Genomic DNA, 21,375 nt, shown 5'->3' with positions numbered 1-21,375 from the left:
TTTTTTTTACTTATTAATTGGCTGCTAGAAAACACAGGTGCAAATGTCTTGTTACATTTCTATGGAGCAGGCTGGACGGTGAAGAACTGGCAATGGGACCAACTCAAGCATCTGAATTAGAAAAAGACTATAGAGAAATGGGCCCCGTTGTACCTTTCAGCAAATGTGCTATGCTAGTATCTACTAGATAAAAATGCTGTTTTGCTACCAGGATGAGACCTGATAGGCTGTGACCATATGATGGGGGAGGATGTCCCCTTCTGTCACAGACCTAGGGGAGGGGAATAGGATGAAAGAGGGAGGGAGGAAAGGGCCGGGGGTGGGGTGGGGGTAAGGGTGGGCATATACAAGTGAGGGGATAACAATTGAGATGTAATCTGAATAAATCAATTAAATTAAAAAAAAAAGACTTGGGGGGAGAAATGGGTGGTCAATATGATCACATTTCCTGGTATACTTGTGGGAAATACCTGAGAATAGAGATTAATTTTTTTATTTCTCTAAAAAAAAAAAAAGTGGCTTTTCACACATCACACACGCCTGTAATCCCAGTACTCTGGAGGCAGAGGCAGGTGGATCTCTGTGAGTTCGAGACCAGCCTGGTCTACAAAGTGAGTCCAGGACAGCCGAGGCTACACAGAGAAACCCTGTCTTGGCAAAGGGAGGGGGCACAGGAAGTGCTTTTTCTCTCATTTTCCTCCCGTGTTTGTCCATTAAAAGAGGATTCATTGAACTGTTGTTTTCTGGGGTAGTTGATTCCCTTTTTAAATTTATTTTTTCTCCTTCCTTCAGTTTGCCATCAAAAACAGGTTTAGGCACCGAAGTAAAGCATATCCCAAGAGGGAACACTGGCTGGACTGGGCTAAAGAGAAATACGACGTAAGTCATTCCGGCCACAGTGGCCCTGGCTGCTCCAGGAAATGGGCGTGCGCAGAGAGCACAGTGGAGTGTTAGCTACATGGCCCACAGTCCCAGCCGAGCCCTGCTCGCACTCAATAGCACCTGGAGATGGCCATGCGCGTGCAATGGCTGTCACCGTGAGCTCTGGTATGAACAGCAGAGAGCTGAGGTGCCAGTGACCTTGAGACTAGTAAGCTCTGGTACCTGGCCTCCGAAATAGCTCTTCTCCCCCAGTCCCCACTTGGTTAGAACGTTCTGGTTTCCTCAAGAAGCCTGTGGTCATGCTCTTCCGACTGAATAATCGCCTCCCAGCCTGTCTCTAGATGCGACCATCCCTCCTTGGCTACGGAGCAGCAGCTGCTGCTGGCCCAGCCCCGCCTGATTTGTGCCCCTGCAGGAGCGGCTCATCTCACAGATCAAGATGGTCACAAGAGTGATGTTTCTGTACATTCCACTCCCCATGTTCTGGGCCTTGTTCGATCAGCAGGTAAAAGTTCAGCTCCTGAGAGCGTTTCCTTCCGGTTTCTTCTTGTACTTGGCCGATTTAACTGTTGCATCTTATTTGGGTTTATCGGTTAAAATGTTTTCCCTAAGGTTACCATGCACACTTGTGAGTCAGTGAAGAAAATGAGGTTTGTCTCTGTAGAGGACCCCGGGGAGATTTTCTCACCGCCCAGTCAGAATCGAGGGCAGAGAGAGCTTGCCCTGCTGACCCAGCATGGCGGAAGCCTTCGAAGAGATTTGTGGAATGTTCTAGTCAAGAGGGGCTTGGTTCAAATCTCCCACTTTAGCTGGGCACAGTGGCGGCGCACGGCTGTAATCCCAGCCCTCAGGGAGGCAGAGGCAGCCTGGTCTACAAAGCGAGTCCAGGACAGCCAGGGCTACACAGAGAAACCCTGTCTTGCAACACATCACAAAACAAACAAACAAAACCAAATCTCCCACTTGAAAATGCAACACTTGAACTACAGGTCCCATCCAGGGCTGTAAATGGCCGTGCTCCAGTCCTGCCGCTTGAAGCAGGTCCTGACCAGACCAGACTTGTTCTTTCTTTTTAATTGTTGAAACATTCATGCACTTAATCAATGTATTCCAATCCTAGTGATCCACCGTCACCTCCTTCCAGCTGCCCCACCCCAAGCCCCTCAACTTTATGTTCTTTATTGATATGATTATAACCTGAGTCCAGTTAGTGCGTAGACATGATGCCGTCGCAGGAAACACACTCCAGTGCCCTGCACAACCCAGTGCACAATACTCACTCATCAGAGCAGGAAGGTACTGTTGCTTCTAGAGGCTGTGAACGGGTGTGTGTCCCTGTACAGACAGCGTCAGTGGCCAGCTAGGCGATGTCTTGGAAAACATTTGAACATGGATGTCTCCTAGTCTGTAGTACGGAGTACAGAGTGGCCTCCTAAGGGCCAGCGAGCCACCTTGAGGATTGGCTATTGGCTAAGACCTCTAAGTGGGGCCAGACTTGCACTTGAAATATAGGTGTCACTGGTAGCTGGGTGATGCAGGCTAAGAACATAGAACCCTTCTGCACAAGCTTGTCCTGGTCACCCACCTCTGCTGTGAGGCCCAAGTTGGACGTTGCATGCAAAGTCCTCAGTGACTGTACATACTAAGACCTCAAACAGGGCAGGCCTACCACTTTCCCTGACGCCTTCCACATGGAGCGGATGGGTTTATATTGATCCAATAGGCATTTAGTCTTCCAAAAACTCATTACACTAGAGAAGAAACAGATGAACTGCAATTAGGCTGCCCAGGTTGAAGGCCACTGCTGTCTTTACAGAGAAGCATTTAACCACCCTCCCTGGCTCTCAAACGGTGGTTCTTTACAATTGTAATGTGCTAGATACTGACAGCAGCATACCGAGGACATGGTGCCCTGATGCGCTCGCCCTGAGGGGTGGTACCTTGTGCTTTTGTGTCCCTTGAGGACAGCCCTATCTGAGAGGTCCTCCATGCATCCCAGGGAAGAGTTTGATTTGCCGCTGTACCTCTGGTTTCTGTCTTCCTAGTATTGTGACGGAGCCGAGAGGCCAATTAGATGTTTATGATGACCTCAAATCCTATAATGTCTCAGTACTGTTTTAGAAGGCTCAGTGGTGCATTATTACATCCTAAGAAGCCATGTCACACACTCCACACCCCACCTCCTCCCTGTGACACAATCAATGTGTTCATTCCTCAGGGCTCCAGATGGACACTGCAGGCAACGACCATGTCAGGGAAGATTGTAAGTTGGCCTGTCCTGGTCACCACTTCCTGGCTTTAGCCCCTTGGTCCCCTTTCTCCTTGCCTTTCAAGGCTTTGTTTTTTAGTGATATTTTTGCCTCCTCTCTTTTAGGGAACAATTGAAATCCAGCCGGACCAGATGCAGGTAGGAGAAAGCACGCAGGTCACTCTCTGAGGCCCAGGTGCTCCTTGAGATGGTGTTAACGGCCCCTCTCCGCTTCCTCTCCAGACGGTGAATGCCATCCTGATTGTAATCATGGTCCCCATCGTGGACGCTGTGGTGTACCCTCTTATTGCAAAATGTGGCTTAAATTTCACGTAGGTAGCTGCTTGACTTGGGTCGATTGAGATGCTGTTGGCCCAGGGCTTTTGCAAATGGTCTGCTTCCAGAAGCTTCCAGAAGTTTGTACCAAAATGATGGGGATTGAGCCTAGACTTCCCACACACTGGACAAATGTTCATCTACTAAGATAGAACCCCCAACCCTCTTTTTTCCTTTCTATTTTGAGACAAGGCTAGCCTTAAAACTCTCTCTGCAGCCCAGTTAGGCTTTGAATTTATAAGCCACCCACCAAGACGGGATTATAGCCAGGCCAGTAGGCCTGCCTGCTGCTGCTGCTGCTGTTTTTGTTTTGTTTTGGGTTTTTTGTTTGTTTTGTTTTGTTTTTTGTTTTTTTCAAGACAGGGTTTCTCTGTGTAGCCTTGGCTGTCCTGGACTCACTTTGTAGACCAGGCTGGCCTCGAACTCACAGAGATCGACCTGCCTCTGCCTCCCAAGAGCTGGGATTAAAGGCATGCGCCACCACACCCAGCACTGCTGCTGTTTTTAAAGAAACAAATTTAAGAGTTATTGGAGGATGGGAGCTATCTTGCTGGTAAGAGGGCTTGCTGTGCCGAATTAAGACCTGAGTTCAGATCCCTAGGGCCCATGTGGAAAGCCAGGCATGGCAGTGTGCACACATTTCCTCAGAGCCAGGGGACTGAGCCAGGCATGGCAGTGTGCACATGTTACCTCAGAGCCAGGGGACCAAGACAGGCAGCAGAGCCAGGCATAGCAGTGTGCATATGTTACCTCAGAGCCAGGGGACTGAGCCAGGCAGCAGAGCCAGGCATGATGAGCTGCAGATTCAGGGAGAGATCCTGCCTTGTGAGAATAAGAGAGACAGCAACAAAAGACACCTGACATCCTTCGGCCTCATGTGCACACATGAGCCTGTACATATCCATACATGTTTGCATGCAACACACACACACACACACACACACACACACACACACACACACACACACACAGAGAGAGAGAGAGAGAGAGAGAGAGAGAGAGAGAGAGAGAGAGAGAGAGAGAGAGAGCGCTTTAAAAAGAAATGTTTGTACGCAATGTTACTGAAAATGCCCTTTAAAATAAATGAAAAATCTATTAATAGAAGCCTGGAAATATTAGTTATATTCATGGGATATCTAGAAATTAAATGTGAAAATACAAGCGAGGACTCTACTTGCTCTCACTAGTCTGGTCCTGACTAACAGCAGAGGGGCCTCAGGGACAGCTCAGCAGGTAGGCTGCTTCTCAAGCACACGAACCAAAGTTTGGATCCCAGCTCCCACACGGAGCAGCTCACAGATGCCGTGGCTCCAGCTTTCGGGACCTGACATCTTCTGGCCTCCGAGCCCTCACATGCATGTGCACATACGCTCACACTGACATGCACACACACAAATAAAATCCCGACACAATCGCAACCCCAGAAGCCAATTCTGGTCCAGCTGTGTTCATGGGGAAGAGACGGGATGGGAGGTGTTTTCCTTCATCTGGGTGAGATGGGCTGAGGTGCACTCGCCTCTTGTCCTCCTCAGCTCCCTGAAGAAGATGACGGTCGGCATGTTCCTGGCTTCCATGGCCTTTGTGGCGGCTGCAGTTGTACAATTAGAGATCGATGTGAGGCTTCTCCTGGGCTTGGCATCTTCCTTCTCTGGACTGGGGGGATTAGAGGAGACTAGGGGCCTTCTCCCCATATCCAGTAGGAATTCCCGGAGTGAAGGGCAGTGGGGAGGCTGGGGGTGGGGCAGATAGTCCATCGGTTAGCGCTGTGAGTTCTGTTGCTGTGGGGGAACTGCTAAGTGCTACTGGGTGGGCTTAGTTACAAGGGAGGATGGCGGGCACACTCACACATACACACACACACACACACACACACACTTCATGGCAGTGAACATACAAACTCAGTGCAGCTCCTCACTGTTGACTTTCTTTTCTTTTTCTCAGAAAACTCTTCCAGTCTTCCCTGGTGGAAACCAAGTCCAAATTAAGGTCTTGAATATAGGGAACCATAACATGACTGTGTATTTCCCTGGAGAGACTGTGACTCTGGGCCAGATGTCTCAAGTAAGTGAGAGGAAACAGGACCTTCGACTTTATCTTCTTGCTTGACGTCTAACAAAGCTCGGAGGAGCTATTCTCACTGGTCCCTGTATAAATCCCAAAGCCAGTCCAAGATGAACACATGTCAGTGTCCACTTCCCTAGACCAGTGGGCCTCTGACTTGAATGTGGGGACTGACCACTCTGGCATGCTGGAGAAGGCAGACTTGACCTAGAGACCAGAAACACTGCATTTCTGTAACTTCCCACGTAGCTACACTTCCAACAGCAGGGAAGGTGCAAACCGGGGGGGGGGGGGGGGGGGGGGGGGGGGTGGGGGGTTCTGTACCCCTAAGGAGAAGTTGAGCAGTCTCTACAGACAGTTCTTTATGGCTGCAAACTAAGAATATGCTACTTCATATGCGCAAGCCAGAGCTGTGGGCACTCACCCTCCAAGCGAAGAGCTATCTGTCCTAGTGTACACAGTGCTGATGTGGGACGCCCTGTTCTTGAGGTTACTGCTCCTGAGTCTGCATGCATGGAGAGCCTTGAGGTCCTAACCCCAGCCATGTAGGTTTGTACACTTGTTCCTGACCTCTGCACATTAATGACCTTGAAGAAGCTGTTAAAAGTCTGATTCACGATGGTCACGGAAGCCCCATATTGATTTTCACAAGAACCATTGTGTGGGTCTCTCCTTTTCTCGGGGACTGTTGGCCACCAGTAGGTCGAATTGACTTCTAGGACCAGCCAGCTTCAGTGAGGCATTTCAATTTTATTCAGGGTGAACAAGGGTTATCTAGATCTTTGGGGAGGAGGGGAGGGGTTTCCAGTGTGAGTGTACATCATTGGCTGGGAGCTTAAGGTACTGGAATGCCTCATTTGCATAGAAAGGCATTCCAGGGATCACTGGTGCTTGCAGAGCAGATTGGTGGGGATCCCAGCTCCCCCAGGCAGAGAAGGAGCCATCCCCCTGACAAAGGGAAATCCTCCATTTTGTACCAAGCTCAGGGTTTTCTGGCCACAATGGGCTACAACCTTAGCATCAGGGTTTCCCAACACCATTGCTTTTTCTTTGGTGCCTTTTGTGTGTGTGTGTGTGTGTGTGTGTGTGTGTGTGTGTGGGTGGGTGGGTGGGTGTTTTCCCTGCATGTATGCCTGTTCACTCTGTGTATGCCTGGTGCCCCCAGAGGCCAGAAGAAGACACCAAGCCACTTGGAAATGCAACTGTAGCTGGTTGTGATTCCCCATGTGAATTATGGGGATTGAACCTAGGCCCTCGGATGAGAAGCTTCTCAGCTGTTGAGACGTGCCTTCCTCCCCAGTCCCTGGTAGTGCTCTTCACGTTGTCCTGTAACTGATGCACACAGCATGTGCTTTCCTCAGAGCAAAACAAAACCACAGTGTTTGGTGAACACCATAATTCCTGTGGTAATATAGGAAGACCTGTATGGCAGTGCCCATGAGGGTGGGAGGCCAAGCATGAAGTCCCCACGCGGTATGCTGGCTGTGTGAGCAAGGACTGGGTAACATGGGATGTCATACAACATACAACATGGCATTACAGTGTTCAAACGCACAGGGCTAACCCTGCCTCCGGCCTCCTCTCCCCCATCTCCAGACAAACAACTTCATGACTTTTGAGGCGGACAAGCTGACAAGCATAAACCTGACTTCCCCCGGATCCCCAGTCACTGCAGTAACGCACAGGTTTGAGCAAGGCCATCGCCACACCCTTCTAGTGTGGGGCCCCGAGCAGTACCGCGTGGTAAGCTGTTGATATTCTTTCTCTATTTGCAGTATTAAAGACACAGCTTTTAAAAACATTTTTTGGTTGTTATTTTATGTGTTTGAGTGTCTTAGCCTGCATGTGCATATGTGCACAAACGGTCACCTGGTGTCTGAGAAGGTCAGAGAGGGCATCAAATCACCTACAATTGGAGTTATAGATAGCTATGAGGCACCACGTAGGTGCTAAGAGCAGAACCCAGGTCCTCTGCAGGAGCAGCCTGTGCTCCTAGCCACGGAGCCGTCTCTCCAGCCCTAGGACACAGATTCTTATTGCTGTGACTTTACCTATATAGGAGATCTTCAAATTCTTCTTTCCTCAGGAACACACGTCACCTGACTTCCAGTAAAGGTTTGGCTGGCTGGTAAGAAGGATTACTGTTAATTAGTATTTAGAAAGAAAAGTAGGAGCCAGGTGTGGTGCCCGCACCTTCTTTTTTGTTGTTGTTTTATTTTTTCAAGACAGGGTCTCTCTGTAGCATTGGCTGTTGTGCACTCACTTGTAGATAAGGCTGGCCTCAAACTCACAGCGATCCACCTGCCTCTGCCTCCCGAGTGCTGGGATTACAGGCGTGCGCTACCACACCCTGCTGGCTCATACCTTCTTTACAGCTCTCAGGAGGTGGATGCTGGCCTGGACCGTGCAATAAGACCCTGTCTTAGCTGAGCATAGTGTCATACACCTTTAATTCTAATGTTCAGAAAGAGGATCCAGTGAGGGCATATGAAGAGCTCAGCGCAGTCAGCCCTTCTTAGCCATTTGCTTAATAGGGAAGCTGTTGGGTGGCCTGTCCTCTCAGCTGTGTCTAGCCTGTTGGGTGGCCTGTCCCCTCAGCTGGGTCCAGCCTGTTGGGTGGCCTGTCCTCTCAGCTGGGTCCAGCCTGTTGGGTGGCCTGTCCCCTCAGCTGGGTCCAGCCTGTTGGGTGGCCTGTCCTCTCAGCTGGGTCCAGCCTGTGCAGTGGCCTGTCCTCTCAGCTGGGTCCAGCCTGTTGGGTGGCCTGTCCCCTCAGCTGGGTCCAGCCTGTTGGGTGGCCTGTCCTCTCAGCTGGGTCCAGCCTGTTGGGTGGCCTGTCCTCTCAGCTGGGTCCAGACTGTGCAGTGGCCTGTCCTCTCAGCTGGGTCCAGCCTGTTGGGTGGCCTGTCCTCTCAGCTGGGTCCAGACTGTGCAGTGGCCTGTCCTCTCAGCTGGGTCCAGCCTGTGCAGTGGCCTGTCCTCTCAGCTGGGTCCAGCCTGTTGGGTGGCCTGTCCTCTCAGCTGGGTCCAGCCTGTGCAGTGGCCTGTCCTCTCAGCTGGGTCCAGCCTGTTGGGTGGCCTGTCCCCTCAGCTGGGTCCAGCCTGTTGGGTGGCCTGTCCTCTCAGCTGGGTCCAGCCTGTTGGGTGGCCTGTCCTCTCAGCTGGGTCCAGACTGTGCAGTGGCCTGTCCTCTCAGCTGGGTCCAGCCTGTGCAGTGGCCTGTCCTCTCAGCTGGGTCCAGACTGTGCAGTGGCCTGTCCTCTCAGCTGGGTCCAGCCTGTGCAGTGGCCTGTCCTCTCAGCTGGGTCCAGCCTGTTGGGTGGCCTGTCCTCTCAGCTGGGTCCAGCCTGTTGGGTGGCCTGTCCTCTCAGCTGGGTCCAGCCTGTGGCCCACAGGCTGATGTAAAAGCTATGGGTGTGGCCCAGCACAAATCCACTTACTTAAAGCCTTACAAGATTTATTTTTGCAATGACTTTCCTGATTCATCTGCACAGTTTTCAAACATGAACTTTATTTTGACAATACAGTGTTGCAATGTCCAAAGGTCAGACAATCTAAAGTGTTGGAGAGTCATGTTCTTTGGAGCCACTGATAATCAAGGGTCAATAACTGGAGAAGCATGTGTTGGCCTGGAGGAAAAGCAGGAGTGAAGGGCTAGAGCCCTTGTCTCCCAGGTAGAAGTGTTAGTGTGAACTGATTCTAATGAGCTAAATATCAGGGAAGTACTCTGTGTGTGCAGGTGCATGTGTGTGTGTGTGTGTGTGCATGTGTGTGTGCGCACACATAATGGACGCATGAGAAAGCAGGCACACGTGCCACAGTGCATATATGGAGGTGAGAGGACAATTTTGCGAAGCAGGCTCTCCCCTTCCACCTTACGTGGTTTCCAGGGACCGAACAGAGAGAGCCAGGCTCATACAGCAGGTGCCTTTACACACAGAGCCATCTCACAGGTTCAGAGATATTTTGATTTTTTTTCTCTTCTCTCAGGTAAAAGATGGGCTTAACCAGAAGCCAGAAAAGGGAGAAAATGGAATCAGGTATGGAGATTTCTTCTGGTTCTTGCAGCTTCTGACTGAGGTTAGCACATTCTTTTAACCAAGTCCAGGTGTGACGAGGGTACGAAAGTGTCGGGTCTGCACTGAGAATGTGAGGCCGGTTCAGTCAACATCTTAGTCATCTTAGTCATCATCTTAGGAGACTAGAGAAGAAAGTCCACGTCATCTTATCAACAGCTATAGAAAAACAAGCTATAGAATCAGCACTCACCTATGACACAAAAAATGTTAAAGTCTCCTTGTTACAGCGTCCTCACTGGGACCGTTCTCTTCAGTGATCTCCCAGAAGCACCTGCTCTGCTGTGCCCAGGAGGCTGTGCCAGGTGGCTGTGTCCAGGTGGCCATGTCAGGTGGCTGTGCCCAGGTGGCTGTGTCCGGATGGCTGCCTTCCTTTCCTGGGTTCCATGCTGTCTTCTCATTCACAGTTTTTGTTTTGCTGTGGCCTCTACCCACACACCTTACTAAGCAAAAGAAGCTATGCAGTGAGCAGCAAGCCCTGGCAAGCCCGGAATGGCCTCTCGTCCTCTCACACACAGTCGCAAAGCCCTAGTGTTCCAGAGACTTCTCTCTCCACTGCCTTCTGACTGGCAGGCACTCATTCGTGATGGCCAGCTCCTTACCAAGCCTCTGGCATCCTCTCTGACGCTGATAGTCTCAGATTTTTCTCCAGGGTAACTAAGTTAGTGTAATTCATCTGGCTGGCACAAGGTAATTTGAATTTTGTTCATTTTCTCATTTTCTAGGCACCAGCCATGCTGAGTGCCACAGGCTGATGGTGCCATTAAACAGAAACTCCTGTGTTCATAGTTTCTCTGGCCGGAGGGCCAAGATGAAGGCATCGAAGACCGGTCTCCTTTGAGGGCTCCCTCCTGGCCAACTGTTGATAGCTGGCTTCTTTTTCTTGCATGTCTGTGCCCTAGTCTCCTCATGGAAGGGTGCCAATCAGTCATGTCAGATCGAGGCTACCCAAGAGTTTCCTTTGCTTCCTTAAAAGCCTTTTTTCCACAGAAAGTCTCATTTTGAGCTGTCAGGATGTTTCAAGGACACACCGCTCAGTCCATAGTCCTTCCTTTGAATATTTATAATTGTCCATCCTTCCCTGAACAAGACACATACACACCACATACCACACACACACACATACACACACACACATACACACACACACACACACATACACACACCACATACCACACACACATGCTACATACACACACACATACACACCACATACCACACACACACACATACACACACACACACAAAAAAAATGTTAATAAGGTATCCTTTACATATAGACTGTTGTATCAAATTAATATGTGCCACGATGCTGGTGAAACCGGGTCATGTGTTTATGGGATGTGATGGATGGGTTAGGTGCCCATCATCATCACTTCTTGCTCTGTGTGTTGGGCAACCTGCTGTAGTCTGCCACCTGCCTACTTGGTGGGCACAACAAACAACCGTCTCCCTTGGGCAGCAACACGCTCATCCCTAGGGCAGGATAAGACTCTCAGGGTCTTCCCCAGCACCTAAGGAAACACCTGTGGCCATCCGCTCACTGTGACATTCTGTGTGGTCCTTCCTGGGAAGGCAGCTCAACTGCTTGCTCCTGCGGTTTAACCAAGGGGACTTGCCAAGGTTTTGCAGGCGTCCCATTCCTCACTGTGTTCTAGCAGATGCTGGCCAGCATACCCCAGAGCCACACAGGTCTCTCCGTCTGAGGACAATGACTTAGGGCAGCAAACCTCTTTCTCTCAGATCTTGGATCCCTTCCCTGCCGCAGGCTCTCAGAAATAACCAAAACATCGGGCTCTCCTTCTTCCTTAAAGGAAGACTTGACAAGGGCTGTCTTCCAGAAACTCTTATATTTTGCTCCTTCACCTGTTGAGCTCCAAAGCTTTCCACACAAGCTGCGCAAAAGCATGAGTGTTTTCCAGAAAGAGAAGGAGCCAATACCTGTTTCTGTAACTACTTGATGGATTCCCTAAATACCAGTGAACTAGGCAACACTTGCAAGTCCTTAGAGCAGTCCCTGGAATGTATAAATACTGCTAAGTAATTCTTTTAAGGGTGTTCTCATGAATGGATGGACAGCTGTGAGGTACAGCTGTGAGGTACAACTGTAAGGAACAGCTGTGATGGACAGCTGTGAGGTACAACTAAGATACAACTGTCAGGTACTACTGTGAGGCACAACTGTCAGGTACAACTGTCAGGTACAGCTGTGAGGTACAGCTGTGAGGAACAACTGTCAGGTACAGCTGTGAGGAACAACTGTCAGGTACAGCTGTGAGGAACAACTGTCAGGTACAACTATGAGGGACAACTGTCATGTACAACTGTCAGGTACAGCTGTGAGGAACAACTGTGAGGAACAACTGTCAGGTACAGCTGTGAGGAACAACTGTGAGGAGCAACTGTCAGGTACAGCTGTGAGGAACAGCTGTGAGGAACAACTAAGATACAACTGTCAGGTACAACTATGAGGGACAACTGTCAGGTACAACTGTCAGGTACAGCTGTGAGGTACAGCTGTGAGGAACAACTGTCAGGTACAGCTGTGAGGTACAGCTGTGAGGAACAACTGTCAGGTACAGCTGTGAGGTACAACTGTAAGGAACAGCTGTGATGGACAGCTGTGAGGTACAACTAAGATACAACTGTCAGGTACAACTATGAGGGACAACTGTCAGGTACAACTGTCAGGTACAGCTGTGAGGGACAACTAAGATACAACTGTCAGGTACAACTATGAGGGACAACTGTCATGTACAACTGTCAGGTACAGCTGTGAGGAACAACTATCAGGTACAGCTGTGAGGAACAACTGTGAGGAACAACTGTCAGGTACAGCTGTGAGGAACAGCTGTGAGGTACTACTGTGAGGAACAACTGTCAGGTACAATTGTGAGGTACAGCTGTGAGGAACAACTGTCAGGTACAGCTGTGAGGAACAACTGTGAGGCACAGCTGTGAGGAACAACCAGGAGGAACAACTGGGAGATGCAACTATGAGGCAGCTAACTCTCTGCATCTTAAATTTCCTCACAAAGGAAAAAACTTAACACTGAGGGCAAGACCTGTGAGCTAGAATAAATTATTCCACAGTTTGCTTAAAAGACTGATACTTTCCTGTTCCAGATTTGTCAACACCCTTACGGAGATGGTCACCATCGAAATGAGTGGAAAACTGTATGAAAATGTCACCAGTTACAATGCCAGCAATTACCAGTTTTTTCCTTCTGGTGTGTAAGTATCTTTTCTGGGCAACTTGCTCCCAAATTCAAGGCTGTCCAGTCTATTTCTTAAGAAAAACAAAATGGATATTTTAATACCAAGAACTATAACCTCTGTTCTTCCTTCTTCTAATAGCAAAGACTTCACAATAAACTCCTCCGAGGTTGCCCCAAGCTGTTCAAGTGGCTTTAAATCTTCCAACCTTGACTTTGGCAGCGCATATACCTATGTGATCCGAAAGGCGGTTAGTAACTTCTTGCACCACCACAGCCTGTTCAACCCCGCTGCTGTGGACCCTCACAGCCACGCAGCATGAGCTCATGACTAACCAGGGGAGTCAGGATCTATAGATGGACTTAGAACTAATTCAGCTCAGTGCTACCTCCTCTCTTTAATGATGCATGTGTGTGTGCGTGCGTGCAAGCGTGTAGGTGAGAGAGCAACCTATAGGAGGCTGTGTGGGTCCTAGGGCTTACACTTGGGTTGTCAAGCTTGGTAGCAGGCACCACCTTTCCCCTGAGCCATCTCACTAGCCTGCCACTGACTGTCTGAGTTGACTGAGAAACGAAACCCAGCAGACTTAGTTACATTAGTTTCAATGCTGAGTATTTGAAGCTCCTTGTGGGCTGTGTGACTCCGGGACGCAATGTGCACAGGAGGCAGGACGTGAGCTGATAGAGGCTTCCAACATTGTGTGGTTATTTAAAATGGGTACTGGGGTCAGCCACCTGGGAAGGTCAACTCAGTTTGTCTGCGTGAACAGCTGTTATTCTAAAGCCTGCCTCTGTCTCTTTCTCAACTGCCTAGGGTGATGGCTGCCTGGAGGTGAAGGAGTTTGAAGACATCCCACCCAACACGGTGAACATGGCTCTGCAAATCCCACAGTACTTCCTTCTCACCTGTGGCGAGGTGGTCTTCTCCGTGACGGGACTGGAGTTCTCGTATTCCCAGGTTTCCGGTTTCTTGTTGTTTCTCCCTCTCTTCTGCTACCTCAGAAATGTGCTGATGGACCTGACTTGAATCTGGGACATCTCTATGCTTAGAGGGCCTTTTGTTTTTGTTGGTTTTGTAAGACAGGGTCTTAGCATGTGGCCCAGGATGGCTCCAGTTCAGCAGCCTCCTGCCTCGGGCTTTCTAGGACGGGAGTAGTAGGCACACATCACCCCTATGGTTTGTCTATAATTTTTTGTTTTTAATTTTAGAAAGCATCGTGGTGTTGTATTTGGTTACTTTCTCCCGCTGTAATAAGAAACCCAGTCTAAAGGCAACTTACAAAAGTAAAGTTTACGTGTGCTGATGGTTCTGACGAGCGACCGTCAGGGCAGTGAGGCACAGCAGTAGGCAGGCACGGTGGCCAGAGCAGGGGGCTGGGAGCTCAGACCTTGGACCACAAGCACAAAGCAGAGAGAGTGCGCTGGGAGCGGCACAGGGTTTTAAGCTCTCAGAGCCTCCCTCCAGTCACGTGCTTCCTCCAGCGAGGCCAACTCAGGACCTAGTGGACGAATGTCGGATCTTATGTGGGACATTTCTCATCCAAACAATCACTGGTGACCTCCACAGAACAAGGACTTCACTCAGTGGGAACACTATGCTGTTAGTTTGTGGGGAATGTGTGTGTGTGTGTGTGTGTGTGTGTGTATGTGTGTGTGTATGTGTGCATGTGTGTGTATATGTGTGCATGTGTGTGTGTGCACACGCGGGTGTGTGTGTGTGTATCTGGGGGGTTGGGTTCAGCATGCCAAGGTCGGCTGCCAGGCTCATAGTAGCAGATTCTGCGTTTTGTAATATCCCAAAGGCACCAGCTGGGCATCAAAGTTCTTGCCTGTAGGTCTGTGCTCTGCTTATATTTACGGTCCAGTCGATGCCTCTCTGTCACTCCCAGTGACCCACATCACACCAGATCTACTGCTAAGAACAAGTATAACACCCTCTTTTTAAGATACAGCTCAGTTGATAGAGTGCTTGCCTGGCATGCATGAAGCCATGGGTTCGACCCCCAGGACTGTATGAAAGCAGGTGTGCTGAGGCACAGCTGCAACCCATGCACTGGGGAGGTGGAGGCAGGAAGCTCAGGGGTTCAAGGTCATCCTCTGCTACACGGTGAGTCTGAGGTCAGACACGATATGCAACATCCATCGCCACTGCATCTTAGCATGTCTTCCTTCAGTATCTGTGATGGTCGGCACGGGCTACCCCCTTCCTGTGATGACCACACGGTCTGACAAAGGCACGGCTGTGGTCTAGGTGGGGAGAGCTTCGGGAAGGGCTATGGGAGACACAGCAGAGAGGCTTCCAAGGAGTAACTCTGCAGCCCAGAGAGAAGTCTTCCTTTCGGGAGAACACGTCTTTGCTTAGAAACTTGTGAGGTAGTGCCTGTTCACCTGTAGATCTGCCCGTGTTACCAAGACAACGCTGTGAGTGTGTGGAGGAGGGTGTTCCTGTCTCACCACACAAGTGAAGCTCTCCCTGTGTTGACCTTGCTTTTTGCTTACCTATCTGCCTATTTATGTTCAGAGCAGGGCCATGCTCTGTAGCCCAGGGTGTCCTCACACTCGGGATCTCCGTGCCTCAGTCTCCCAAGTGCCGGGCTAGAACTGTGAGAAACCAAACTTCACTAAGCCTGACCAACCCGACCTCTAGCCTGCACTTCCGGGGCGCTGGGGGAAGTGAGTGGGCGCTTGGGGCTTTCTCTCTCGTCCTGAGTCAGGGTCCAGGCTGTGATCCTTCCTGCTTTGCTTCCTCAGGCCCCGTCCAACATGAAGTCTGTGCTTCAGGCAGGCTGGCTTCTGACCGTGGCCGTTGGCAACATCATCGTGCTCATTGTCGCGGGGGTAGGCCACTTCCCCGAACAGGTACGAGGGGAGAGAAGATTGGATGTGCCCTTTTAATTTTTTTCCCCTGTATTTGAGATGGGGGGGGGGGGTGTCTTACGTAGCCCAGGCTGGCCTCGAACTTGCTTCATAGGCGAGGATGGCTTTGAACCTCTAATCTTCCTGCTTATTGACAGTCATCACCGTGACCCTCGCTAGCTGTCTATAAATATGTATCCATTTGAGCCGAAGGCTGAATAACATTGCCAGGCCTATTCGGGAGGCAGAGGCAGGCGGATCACTGTGAGTTCGAGGCCAGCCTGGTCTACAAAGCGAGTCTAGGACAGCCAAGGCTACAGAGAGAGACCCTGTCTCAAAAAAAAAAAAAAAAAAAAAATATTGCCAGGCCAGTCAGCTGGAGGCACTGGGCAGAGCCTCTGCTGGTTCCTAGTACTTGGAAATCGGCACCAGATTAAGCATCTTAATTGAAGTTCCTGTAGCCCGTGGGGTCTACAGCCAGAAGAAACATCTGTGGAACGTGTGGGTTAGGAGTGTAACTGCACGTGGAATGCCTACCTAGCATGCACGAGGCTCAGGTTCTAGCCCAGACATGGGCTGGAGATAAAAGGAGCCAGGTCCCTTACCCAGAAGCTCCATGGTAACCTAAAGGTGTTCTGGAAGTCGATCCTTTTAAAGTAAGGCATGGGCTTGCCCAATGCTCACAGCTTTCACTTAGCCTTGTTGCACACAAGTCCTACCCAATGGCTTCCTGCCGCCACAGCAGTTTGCTGTTTCCTGTGTCAGAAATGGCCATAGGGCTTCCTGCCCTTGAGCTCAGGCATTGTCAAAAATATATGCGGCTATAACTACATATAAATGCACACACACACACAGTTATGCGGAAGGGCTGAGTGTGTGTGTGTGTGTGTGTGTGTGTGCGCGCACGGGCCCCATGCTCCTGCAGGTGCCCGTGGAGGCCACAAGAGCTTTGGCTCCCCTGGAGCTGGATTTGTGGGGCTTGTGGGTGTGCCGGCACCCCAACCAAGGAGCTCTGGTAGATATTCGGAACTGTGACGCCATCCCTCCTGCCTGTGTTCGGCACCCTTTGTCCTTGCCGGTTCTTATTCTTCCGGCACTAGCTGTACACCTTAAGCACTCCAGAGAATTTCTCTCATCGTCGTCCCAAACGTCTTGTGTTTCCACACCCATGTTGGTAGAAAAACGTCACGTGTTCCTTGAGCATTTGAGAAGGCCCAGCCAGTGTGTGGCTGTTGGGGGCTGATGTTTCCTAACAGTCTCACTTCTGCCTCCTAGAAGCAGCAAGAGGTTATGAGTGGGACACTGCGTTAACAAGCGACACTGCGTTAACGGGTGACACTGCGTTAACGGGTGACACTGCGTTAACGGGCCCTGTGTTTGTCTGCTTGTTTTCTTGCTCCGCCTCTGACGCCTCCAAAGTGGGCTGAGTACATCCTGTTCGCCTCACTGCTCCTGGTGGTCTGTGTCATCTTCGCCGTCATGGCCCGGTTCTACACCTACGTCAACCCCGCAGAGATTGAGGCACAGTTTGATGAGGATGAGAAGAAAGAGGGTGTTGGAAAGGACAACCCGTATGCTGAGGTGGAACCTGTCTCCCAGACAAGCATGTGAGGGTCAGAAGGCAAGCGGGAACGCGCAGTCCAGCAAGCTCCCTGAGTTCTGCCGCAAGGGACAGGGCACTCATCATACCGTGCAGGCCATGATCACACTGCGAGCCAAAGTAGTGACAAAGCTGTGTCTAAGCTGCCGGCTGTGAATCGGAAACTCTAGGGGGAGCCTTTTTAAATTTGGGCGTTTTTTTGTTTCATTTTTTTTGAGGCAGGGTTTCTCTCTGTAGCCCTGGCTGACCTGGAACTCACTCTGTAGACCAGCCTGGCCTTGAACTCTCAGAGATCCTTCTGCCTCTGACTCCTGAGCACTGGGACCATTGCCCAGCTAAAATATTATTTAAAACATGCACTTTAAAAAAAAAAATTGACATTATGCCATATCTTGCATTTTTCCAACAGAAGTGAACTTTCAGACTAACTTAATTTTGAAAGGTAACTACTTTTTTTTTCTAATGTTTTTATGAAAACAATGTTGAATTTACAGAGGGCTTTTTAAAAATATACAGTATATAGTGAGCATCAGATGGTTTGAACTAATAATTTCCCCTTGGGGTTTTTTGGGTTGTTTTTCTACTTTTGTTTGCCTGACCTCTTTTTAAATTATGTGTAATTCAAAAGACTATTCAAATGAAGGTTAGCCAGGGATTCTGAGGTTTCACTGATATGAAGTAAATTCTTGGTTTTAAGGGTTTTTTGATTTTTGGGCTCTTGTTTGTTTGGGGTTTTTGGGGTTTTGTTGTTGTTTGTTTTTTGAGACAGGGTTTCTCTGTGTAGCCTTGGCTGTCCTAGACTTGCTTTGTAGACCAGGCTGGCCTCCAACTCATAGCCATCTGCCTGACTCTGACTCCCAATGCTGGGATTAAAGGTGTGCACCACCACGGCCCAGCTCTGGTTTTATTTTTTTGTTTATTTGTTTTTTTTTTTTTTTTTAATTTTGTTTTGGTTTGGTTTGGTTTTGGTTTTTTGAGACGAGGTTTCTCTGTGTAACAGCCTTGGTTGTCCTGGAATTTGCTCTGTAGACCAGCCTGGCCTTGAACTCATGAAGATCCACCCATGTCTGCCTCCCAAGTGCCAGGATTAAAGGTGTGCACCCCCACCTCCTGGCTTAAATTGTGTTCTTTTTTTCCTTTTAAGAGACTTTACTTATTATGTATGCAATATCCTGCCTGCATGTGTTCCTTCCTACCAGCAGAGGGCACCAGAGTTCATTATAGATGGCTGTGAGCCACCATGTGTCTGCTGGGAAGTGAACTCAGGACCTCTGGAAGTGTAGTCAGTGCTCTTAACCTCTGAGCCATCTCTCCAGCCTTAAATTGTGTTCTTAAAAAGAGCTCTTTGTGTGTCTTGGGTACGAAACCTTTTCTACGCTGTCTGGCTATGCTGTTAATATGTGCCTCACTAAGGTAAGACGTCTTCAGAAACAGCAAGGCATTAACAAAGCAAAGCCCGCGTGGCGTAAACCCCAGGGACAGAAAACACCCACGAGTACTTCTCTTGGTTCCCCCCCCCCCCCGGGAAATAAAAATTTTAAAAATCTATCTTTTACTACTAACATGTCTCTGTGTGTGAGTCTCATTGTGCTGGTTTGAATTGGTGAATACTCTTCTCTATTTGAAGTGGAGATTCCTTCTAAAACACTTTTAGCACTCACTACCCAGTGCAGCCTACAGATATTTGGTGCTTTTTCATTCTTGTTTGTTTTTTGTTTTGTTTTGTTTCAAGACAGATATCACTACGTAGCTCTGTTGTCTTGTAACTCACTTTGTAGACCAGGCTGGCCTCGAACTCACGGAGATCAGCCTGCCTCTGCCTCCCGAGTGCTGGGATTAAAGGCGTGCGCCACTGTGTCCAGCTTACTTGTTTGTTTTAAACTTTCACTTTTGTTTTTCTTTTATTCTTCTCTCAGACATTACACACTGATCACAGTTCCCCCCCTCCCCTCCCCTCCCAGTCCTGCCCCCATCTCCCCTCACCCCCTCACCCCCAGATCCACTCCTCCTCTGTTTTCTTTGGCCTAACAAGATGCTATGCATCCAGCCACAAACCCTCATCTCAGGGCTGGATGAGGCAACCCCAGTGTGGAGACCTGACTGCTCCTTTAACCAGCTGTGGCCGTTTTATGTGCGGTCTCTGTCCTGACCATAAGGTGAAGCTACACTCAAGTTCTCAGACTCTGCTTCCCAGGTGTAATTATCATGCCGAGAGTGGAAAGGGTCACAGTCCTTCCTGTGAAGCTACGGTTTCATCACTCTGCTATCCTCGCACTCTGGAAGACCCTCGCCCCCCTCGCCAAACCACCACCTCTTATCTCACTTGGGGCCAATCAGCTAAAAGGTCAGCTGAAAACACTTCGTCTAGTTAGCCAAAAGGAACTTAAAATGTATTACTGCCCGCCCCCTGTCTTCTGCACTTGGTTTTCCTATAAATAGGCTACCCTAAAAACAGGTTGGGGTCACAGTTCAGCTCCCTATCGCATTCAGTCTTGGGGTGTGCATTCAATAAACCTTCCATCTGTGACTGAGATCGGTGTCTGACTGGTTTATATGGTTTTCTCTGAACCCCAACACCAGTAAGAGGAAAAGAGACCCAAGAGTATGCAAAAGAGCAAGGATCCCCCACTCCCACTGTTGGGAGCCCCACAAGAACACCAAGCTAACACCCACAACAAATACGCAGAGGACTTACCAAAGACCCACACAGGCTCTGTGATTGTCGCCTCAGTCTCTGCGAGCCCCAGGAGCTCACTTGATTCTGCTCGCCGTGTTCTTGTCGCGCCCTCAACCCCTCCTGGCTCCTCGGCCATCCTGTCCCTCTTCTGTGGGGTCCCCTAACCCTGCCTACCCATTTTTTTCTTAATGTATGTGTTTTTTAAATTGGTGTGTGTGTGTGTGTGTGTGTGTGTGTGTGTGTATGTGTGTGTGTGTGTGTGCCTGCCATGTATGTATGAGGCCAAGTGAGGGTGTCTGATCCCCTGGAGCTGGAGTTACAGGCAGTTATAACCCAACAACATGGCTGCTAGGAACTAACCTCAGATCTTCAGGATGAGCAGACAGTTCTCCTGCCAGCTGAGCTGTCTCTCCAGTGAAGTCTATTTTGAGAGAGGGTCTTATGTATCCCAGCCTTGTTTTCAGCTCACTGTGTAGCTGAAGATCTGAACATCTGGCCTCCTGCCTCCAAATTCCAGCATTACCGGTATGTGCCACGGTGCCCAGACTTATTTTGTTCGGGGGTTGGAGCCAGGGCTTTGTGCGTGGTAGACAAGAGCTCCATCAATTCATCTTCATCCCTAGTCTACTACATGGAATGGAGCTATAATTCAATAACCCCAGATGTCAGGCCCAGGATGGTCCTATACAGTCAATCAGGATGGTCCTATACAGTCAGTCAGGATGGTCCTATACAGTCAGTCAGGATGGTCCTTTACAATCCATCAGGATGGTCCCATACAGTCCATCAGGACGGTCCTTTACAGTCCATCAGGATGGTCCTATACAGTCAGTCAGGATGGTCCTTTACAGTCCATCAGGATGGTCCCATACAGTCCATCAGGATGGTCCTTTACAGTCCATCAGGATGGTCCTATACAGTCCATCAGGATGGTCCCATACAGTCAGTCAGGATGGTCCCTTACAGTCCATCAGGATGGTCCCATACAGCCCATCAGGATGGTCCTTTACAGTCCATCAGGATGGTCCTATACAGTCCATCAGGATGGTCCCATACAGTCAGTCAGGATGGTCCCTTACAGTCCATCAGGATGGTCCCATACAGTCCATCAGGATGGTCCCATACAGTCCATCAGGATGGTCCCATACAGTCCATCAGGATGGTCCTATACAGTCCATCAGGATGGTCCCATACAGTCCATCAGGATGGTCCTTTACAGTCCATCAGGATGGTCCCATACAGTCCATCAGGATGGTCCTATACAGTCCATCAAGATGGTCCTGTTCAGTCAATCACGATGGTCCTGTTCAGTCCATCAGGATGGTCCTATACAGTCCATCAGGATGGTCCTGTTCAGTCAGAGTTCTTAGACTCCACACTGCTCTGAAGATAGAAGCTAGCTGCTGTGTTTGACCTTGAGAAGATGC

General features: G+C 49.6%; 1 protein-coding gene across 1 annotated transcript in view; it reads left to right on the top strand.

The window, feature by feature from the left end:
• Positions 1-17,355, top strand: part of Slc15a1 (solute carrier family 15 member 1) — a 44,733-nt gene extending 27,378 nt beyond the window's left edge. Inside the window, exons 10-23 of the mRNA XM_051160986.1 lie at positions 793-879; positions 1,298-1,387; positions 3,101-3,145; positions 3,257-3,289; positions 3,374-3,462; positions 4,999-5,080; positions 5,408-5,527; positions 7,124-7,270; positions 9,515-9,564; positions 12,727-12,834; positions 12,958-13,066; positions 13,630-13,773; positions 15,567-15,674; positions 17,091-17,355. Of these exons, the coding sequence (XP_051016943.1) occupies positions 793-879; positions 1,298-1,387; positions 3,101-3,145; positions 3,257-3,289; positions 3,374-3,462; positions 4,999-5,080; positions 5,408-5,527; positions 7,124-7,270; positions 9,515-9,564; positions 12,727-12,834; positions 12,958-13,066; positions 13,630-13,773; positions 15,567-15,674; positions 17,091-17,282 (1,404 nt within the window). The 3' untranslated portion in view covers positions 17,283-17,355. The remainder of the gene's footprint in view (positions 1-792; positions 880-1,297; positions 1,388-3,100; positions 3,146-3,256; positions 3,290-3,373; positions 3,463-4,998; positions 5,081-5,407; positions 5,528-7,123; positions 7,271-9,514; positions 9,565-12,726; positions 12,835-12,957; positions 13,067-13,629; positions 13,774-15,566; positions 15,675-17,090) is intronic.
• Positions 17,356-21,375: the final 4,020 nt, after the last annotated feature.

The sequence above is a fragment of the Acomys russatus genome, chromosome 18, assembly GCF_903995435.1.
Source record: "Acomys russatus chromosome 18, mAcoRus1.1, whole genome shotgun sequence".
Lineage (NCBI taxonomy): Eukaryota > Metazoa > Chordata > Mammalia > Rodentia > Muridae > Acomys > Acomys russatus.
The sequence above is the reverse complement of the archived record's forward strand: the minus strand, read 5'-3'. Positions and strand labels throughout refer to the sequence as shown.